The following is an 8,144-nucleotide window of genomic DNA, read 5'->3' on the forward strand; positions in this document are numbered from 1 at the left end:
GAATGCTTATGGTGACAAGCAATCAGACTTAGGGATCATTGACAAGGTATTAAGAACCTTGACACCAAGATTCGATCATATAGTAGTGGCAATTGAGTAAGGCCAGAATCTTGAAGAAATGAAGATTGAAGAACTTCATGGAATTCTTGAAGCTCAAGAGATGAGGCTCAATGAAAGAAATTCACAAAGATCAGCTGAGCAAGCTATGCAAGCCCAAACAACCAAAGGGAACAACTATGATGGTGTCAAGAATAAGAAGGGAAAAGGAAAGTAGAAGAACAATAAGTGGAATGGGTCAGGTGAGGGCTCGAGCAGTTCTGGAAATCATAACCAGAATGAAGAAACTGACAAGAAATATGGAGGGAATCACAAATTGGGCAAAAAGAAATTCAACAAGAAAGGGATTCAATGTTATAACTGTCAGAAATAGGGACATTTTGCAGATGAATGCATAAATAAAAGGGTTCCAAGAAATGCAGATGAGGCTCAATTGGCACAAGATGAGGATTCTGACTCTGATAAAGTGTTGCTAATGGCAACAACAAACTCAGAAGAAGACAATGTTAATCTGTGGTATCTTGACACAGGCTGTTCCAATCACATGACCTGACATAGAGAGTGGTTTGTAAACATTGATGATAAGGTGAAGAGCAAGATCAAGTTTGCAGATAACAACTCTGTAACTGCAAAAGGCATTGGAAAGGTGATGATTCAGAGAAAGGATGGACAACATTCATTTATCAATGATGTGCTATATGTTCCTAATATGAAGAATAATTTGCTGAGTTTGGGACAGTTGCTAGAAAAGGGCTACTCAATGCAAATGGAGGAAAGTCAAATAAAGATATTTGATAGCAATAGGAGGTTAATTCTAAAGGCCCCTTTGTCAAGAAACAAAACATTTAAGATTGGAATTCAGATTGTAGAATTTTAATGCTTGACTGCTTCTATAAGTGATGAAAGCTGGATGTGGCATCACAGGTTTGGTCATCTAAATTTCAGGAGTTTAAGTGAATTGAAAAGTAAGAAAATGGTTCATGGTCTTCCACAAATTGAGATACCAAAACAATTGTGTGTTGAGTGTTGTGTGTCAAAGCAACCAAGGAATTCTTTCAAGTAAGAAATTCCAATCAGATCCAAAAGAAAACTTGAAGTGATCTATTATGATGTGTGTGGTCCTTTTGAAGTGAAATCCCTAGGAGGTAACAGTTACTTTGTGTCATTTATTGATGAATTTACTAGAAAAATATGGATCTTTCTCATTAAGCAGAAAAGTGAAGTGTTTAACATTTTTAAGAAGTTTAAGTTGTTGAGTGAAAAGCAAAGTGATAAGGTAATCAAAGTGCTTAGAATAGATGGAGGTGGTGAGTATAACTAACATGAATTTCAAGTATTTTGTGATAAAGACGGGATAATTCATGAAGTGACATCTCCCTATACACCTCAACATAATGGTGTTGCTAAGAGAAGAAACATAACCATTTTGAACATGGCCAGGAGCATGATGAAAGGGAAGGGAATGCCTCATTATTTCTGGGGAGAGGCAACTTCTACTGTTGTGTATATTCTGAACAGGTGTCCTACTAAGAGATTGCAGGGATACACACCTGAAGAAGCATGGTCAAAAAAGAAGCCTAGTGTGAGTCATTTCAGAATATTTGGTTCACTGTGTTTTAAGCATGTGCCTGAGCAGAACAGAAAGAAACTTGATGACAAGGCTAAACCAATGATACTCATTGGATATCATCCAACTGGTGCCTACAAGTTGTATGATCCTAGAATGAGGAAGGTTGTGATTAGCAGAGATTTCTTAATAGATGAAACAAAGGGCAGGAATTGGGAAATAAATGTTGTTGACAATGGTGAAAGAAATGTGATTGTGAACCTTGAAGACAAACAAAGTGAAAAGGATGTATCATCATGTGGAGAGCAACTCAGAAGGTCACAAAGAGAGAGACAAGTACCACAAACACTTAGAGAGTATGGATTGTATCCTGATACAACAATCACTGCAGAAGGGGATTTTGTGCACTTTGCTCTACTTGCTGAATCAGAACCAATGAGTCATGATGAAGCCTCACAAATTCACATTGGAGAGCAGCTATGGAAGAAGAATTGAGATCAATTGAGAAGAATCAGACTTGGGAGTTAGTACATTTACCTCAAGGAAAAAGACCAATTGATGTGAAGTGGGTCTATAAGACTAAAGTAAAGCCTAATGGAGATGTGTCCAAGTATAAGGCAAGATTAGTAGCAAAGGGATTTCTGCAAATACATGGCTTGGATTACAATGAGGTTTTTGCTCCAGTTGCAAGACTTGAAACTGTTAGGCTCATTGTGGCAGCTGCTTGCAACAGAAACTGGTCTCTATATCAACTGGATGTGAAGTCAACATTTTTGAATGGGCCACTTGAAGAAGAAGTCTACATAACTCAACCACCTGGTTATGTAGTTGCAGGACAAGAGGATAAAGTCTACAAGTTGAATAAGGCACTATATGGCCTTAAGCAGGCTCCTAGAGCCTGGAATATGAAAATTGATAGCTTCCTAGTTCAGCAGAATTTCACCAAGTGCACTACTGAGCATGGAGTTTATGTCAGAAACACAGATTCTGGTGAGTTTTTGATAATATATCTCTATGTAGATTATTTGCTAGTGACTGGCAGTAGTAAAGAAGATATAAAAGTGTTCAAAGGAAGAATAATGGAAGAATTTGAGATGTATGATCTTGGTGAACTATCATACTTCCTGGGTATTGAATTTGTTTCTACCAGTAAAGGAATTTCCACGCATCAAAAGAAGTATGCAGAAGACATTCTGAAGAGGTTCAATATGATGGAGTGCAATTCTGTTATCACACCAATAGAAACTGGAATTAAGCTGCAAATAGATGGGGATGAGAAAGAAGTTGATCCTACCTTGTACAAGCAAATTGTAGGCTCATTGAGATACCTATGTAACACTAGACCTGATATTGCCTATTGTGTTGGGTTGATAAGTAGGTTTATGGAGAAACCAAAGGCACCTCACTTCTTGGCAGCAAAGAGGATTCTGAGGTATGTGAAAGGAACATTGGATCTTGGCATTTTATATCCTTACAGTCAGAAGAATATAAAAGGAGAAGTGTTTGGTTATAGTGATTCAGATTGGTGTGGTGATAAGGATGATAGGAAAAGCACTGCTGGGTATGTTTTCAATTTTGGAACATCACTAATCTCTTGGTGCTCAATGAAGCAGAGTGTAGTTGCTTTGTCAACATGTGAAGCAGAATATATTGTTGCTACTATGGCAGCCTGTCAAGCTTTATGGCTGGAAGCTTTAATGGAAGAACTAAACTTGAGAAATTGTAGTCTTATGAGGTTGTTGATGGATAACAAATCAGCAATTGATTTAGCTAAGCATCCTATGGCACATGGCAGGAGTAAACATATTGAAACCAAGTTTCATTTCCTGCATGATCAAGTGAGTAAGGAGAAGCTTGAATTAGAGTTTTGTAGGTCTAAAGATCAAGTTGCAGACATATTAACTAAGCCATTGAAGTCTATCAAGTTCAAGGAATTGAGAGACAAGTTAGGAGTGACATCCTTGACAAATCTGAATTAAGGAGGGATGTTGATGTATGCTGTAATTCAGTTAGTTAGTTAGGAGTTGGGAGTTAGTTAGTTTGTCAGCTATGAAAGTTGTTATAGCTACATGTGCAGTGTGTATAAAAATAATAGTGATCATGAATGAGAAATAAGAGAGTGCAGAAGTTTTAATTCAGAATTCCAAGTTCCCTCTATTTTCTCAATCAATTCTTTCATCTTCTCTTATTATCTATTATAGAGTGAGTGTGCATTGTGTGAGTGTGTTTGAAGACCTTTATTTGTTCCAACAACTATCTTATTTATAAGCTCAACTTTTTAAATTTATTTGTTCTTTTATATAAGACTCAATATATATTGTCTCATACCTAAATTATTTTTAGACTAAAATACTACTAATTAAATAAGAGAGAAATTATATTAACATATATGCATTTAGAAGAGAGATAAGTATTAATGACAATAGTATTTTAATAAAAGTATATAAATTTAGAATAAATTTATTATTATCAACTAAACTAACTACTTTTTTAAAATCTTTATGAGTTAGGTAATTGAGTCTTATAAATAGAAATGTAGGTAGTACCAAATTTCAATGAAGAGTAATTTGGGAAAAAAATCATTTGTAACTATGATCGGTATAAATAAATATTGTTATCCCTTTGTTCCTCTTTACTTGTCATCTACGGTTGTTTTGTAGAAATCAAGAAATGTAATAAATTTTCTTAATTTCAATAAAATAGTCATGGAGTTTTTATTTTACCTTTTTTTTTCTTTTCATCCCACAATAAATGCATGTGTAAATTAATTAAAGATTAGAAGAAAAAAAGTAAAAATGTTTGAGTATATTATGAAAATAAGCTAGTTGAAGTAACTTATAAGCTAATTCAAGTAGCTTTTGAAAATAAATTACTTGAAGTTATGAAATAAGTTGGTGTACTAAACAAATTTGTTAATAATATATCTTTTAAAATGATTTTGACCAAAGTAATTTATAGGGACTAAAATTGGTATAAAAACTTTGATAGTGATCAATGGCTCTAAAAAAATGGCTAAGGACTAAAACTTATAAAATGAGGACAAATATAGGGACTAAATGAATAGTTTAACCAAATTCTTTTAAATTTAATTGAAATACATTTTATATCTCACCGTCATTGCTCCTTCACTTCCTGAGTGATCCTACTCATAGTGTGTCATTTTAGATCTTCTAAAAGCATCTCTAGCTTCACGATGTAATAACTTCTCTTTTATCTTCAATTATGAAATTTGTTGTTACATGGCTTTTTGATTGAACTAGTGGCTTTTTTGTCTAACTTTGATTGAATAAACTATAAATGTCTCCATAAACACATAGAGAAGAAAAAAAGACTATGGAATGCATTGAGCTTCTCCATAAGCTTAAATCAAGTCGTGCATTTAGTTTTTGGAGAAATTGTATGAAAGAACTTCTATTAAAGTCAAGTGCTTAAGTTGATTTTAGTTTGTGAGAAACTCAATTCATTTTACCATATTTTTTTCTCTTATAAGTACTTCTAAAGAAGTTTATCTAAACTAGACCTATGTATGCATCATTTTCTCTTGTTGATTTTCATTATTGCTTTTATTTACACTTTTTCCTTTGGGATTTCATTTTCAATTTCAAATGGAGCGGGTGCCTGGATCACTTTAAAGATCCTTTGGGCTTCATTCTTCCAAGCATGATCATTAAAAGCAATCCAAGATTTTGCTTAACTAGCTTAGACATAGACCATTATCACCTTAGCATAGTCTTCTAGCTCAGAGAATGGGAAGATAGCTTTAAGACATTTTGGATTTATTTTCATTTTTATAAGAAGTATTTAATTAATTAATATTTTAATTATTTATATTTAATTAAAATATTTTCTAATTACAATTACTAGTGGGAGGAGAAATGACACGTGTGTTATTGAGATGGAGAAAAATGAAAATCACATCTTGGGGATCTTTTGAGAGAACATTTATGAGCCCTATCCTAAGATGCTTTTGTTCCCCTTTCTCTCATCTCTTTCTGTCATGTTTGTATTTTTACTTTTATGTTCTCTCAGCCAAACTTCGTATATTATTTTACTTAAACGGTAAATTATGTTACATAACTTGTAGCAATAGGTCCATTATTATACTATTTTTTCAATGATTTCAATCATGGTATTGTGATAATTTGCAGGCTATTTTTCATTTATTATTTACAGCTCCTTTGTCATAATTTTTGTTAGTTTGAAGACTATTTATTCAATAATAATTTGAATACACTGTAAAAATAGACAAATTTTTTTTAGAAAAATTGGAATAAACAACATCGGTTAGTCTATAACCGATGTTGAATGTTCCTTTATAACATCGACTTTGGCTAAAACTGATATTATAAAATTCAGCATCGGTTTAGGACAAACGGATGTTGTATAACACTTTCAACATTGGTTTTGCCAAAAACTGATATTATATACAACCTTAAATACCAATTTTTTCAGAACCGATAAAGCAAATACGTCAAAATACACAATTTTGATAACATTTCTACGTCGGTTTCAGCCAGAACCGATGTAAATAATGATTTTCGACATTAATTTTAAAATTGATATTGTAAAATGTCTACTTTCACCGACTTTCATTTCAACATCAATTTTAAAACCGATGTTGAAACTCCTCCAAAATCAATGTTAAAGCCCTTTATGAAATAGTGAAAGTTATTATTATTTAAATAAAAACTAGTTTCAATTTTACATGTAAAAATAGTAAATGTTTTTTTAAATTATTATTTAAAGAATTAGACATTTAAACTGTTATAAAGAAAAAAATTAACTCCCTTTAATAGATTTATGGATCTATCCTTGCAAATGCTCTATATAATATACAAACTTAAACAGAACACTCCTTAACATATTTATTATTTATTTAATAATAAGAATTATTTTTGTAATAAATATATTTATTTTGTATAGGGGTGTTTATAATAAATGTATAATAAATATATATAAATATATTATATATATAACTAACATTTATAATTGATTCCTTAAAAAAGCATCATAATTGATAGTATGGGATTCTTAAATATATAATAAATATATTAAAATGTTAGTTTTTATAATAAATATGCTAAGGGTTTGATTCGTGACTATGTGAATAAAACAACACATATGGGGGGAGATGTTTTTCCAGTAATTGATACTCAATTTTTTATTTTTTTGAAGAATTAGTCTCATAGTTTTTGGCTATGAATATACCTTGCTGTAAAAAAGAAAAAAAAATCTCTATAATGGGTTTATACTTTTTTTAATGGTCTTCTTATAAATATGAATTTATTTTATTGTCATTTCAACGGTTAGATTTTCTAATTAACTATTATAATTATATTTTATCTTTTCTAATAGATTGATGGAGAGTATCTATCAATTTTACTTGAGGTTAATTTTGTTGAGAAACCTAACTCAGTACCTTTAGTTAGGTGAGTCTCAATTTCAAATCACTTTCAAATTCAAGACTTTACTTAAAAAGACAGATGTATCAAAAAATATTTTTTCCACCCCACATAGATAAAAGCATATAAACGAGAATTAATTCTAATTCCCACATGATGAAAAAAGTAAAATGTTCTTCACACCATTTTTGCACTAGCTAGATTTCAAACCCATGACCTACAAATTATTAGAACTTGCGTAAGCCACTAAACCATTTAAGGTTTTATGAAATTTAATTGTTTTTCGTATCATATAAGATTATGCTTTTGTGTTCACCTTTGCAATTTATGGAGTTTTGATTTATTTTATGCATGAAGATATTCTTGAAAAAAAATTATTTTGTGCATATATATATGAAATCAAAGGCATAATATTATGATTCAATTATGATATTATATATGAGAATTTTATTCATCGTTGTATTATATCTTGATCTTGAAGTACATAATATGATTTATTCTCATATGATTAAGTTTTATGTCTAAGTGATCTTTATAATTTTGATTAATTATGGATTAGCCACAACATTTATAATTTGATTAAAAATTATATATTAATGTTAACTTGTTGGCAACTGTACCAACTTGTCACAAGTAGTAAAGTACTCAGAAGTTCAAGTGTCGAATCCACAGGGATGTTTGTACTAAGATTAATGCAAACCCAATTTAAAAGTAATAGATAAAAAATTTAAAATACAAATAAGAAAATAAATAAGACAAATATTTAAAGATAAAAATAGAAGATAAAAAATAAAGTATTTAAATTAAAAGATTTAAAGATAAAAATAGAAGATAAGAAAAGATAGGATAGGAAAAGTAAAAGATATTAAAATTAAAGATTAAGATAAAGATAAAAAAAATAAGATAAGAAAAAAGAAAAGATAAAATGATTAAAAGATAAGTTATCAGAATGTGATAATGTTGTTGGGACCTAGCATGCCCTCTTTGTCTAGAATTTATGAGTTTATGATTTTTCTTTATCAATTTAGGTGATTCTATTCGACCCACATCTGTTCATTTACTTGCCCTTTATTTCTCACGATGACAAGCCTATTTTATTTATCTATCTCCCAAATTCC

The 8,144-nt window shown here is 30.9% G+C and overlaps 1 protein-coding gene across 1 annotated transcript; it reads left to right on the forward strand.

The window, feature by feature from the left end:
- Positions 1-118: 118 nt before the first annotated feature.
- LOC114389893 lies at positions 119-934 on the forward strand. Its single transcript, XM_028350602.1, has 2 exons — positions 119-270; positions 616-934. Exons 1-2 carry the CDS (start codon positions 119-121, stop codon positions 932-934), a joined length of 471 nt encoding a protein of 156 aa, XP_028206403.1.
- Positions 935-8,144: the final 7,210 nt, after the last annotated feature.

This window comes from Glycine soja, chromosome 16 (assembly GCF_004193775.1).
Source record: "Glycine soja cultivar W05 chromosome 16, ASM419377v2, whole genome shotgun sequence".
NCBI lineage: Eukaryota > Viridiplantae > Streptophyta > Magnoliopsida > Fabales > Fabaceae > Glycine > Glycine soja.

Excerpts from the sequence above, each read along its gene's own strand:
- LOC114389893 (XM_028350602.1), top strand. The coding sequence starts at position 119 with ATGAAGATTGAAGAACTTCATGGAATTCTTGAAGCTCAAGAGATGAGG. Across the intron at positions 271-615 it reads AATAAGAAGGGAAAAGGAAA|AGAGTGGTTTGTAAACATTG; the intron begins GTAGAAGAACAA and ends GACCTGACATAG.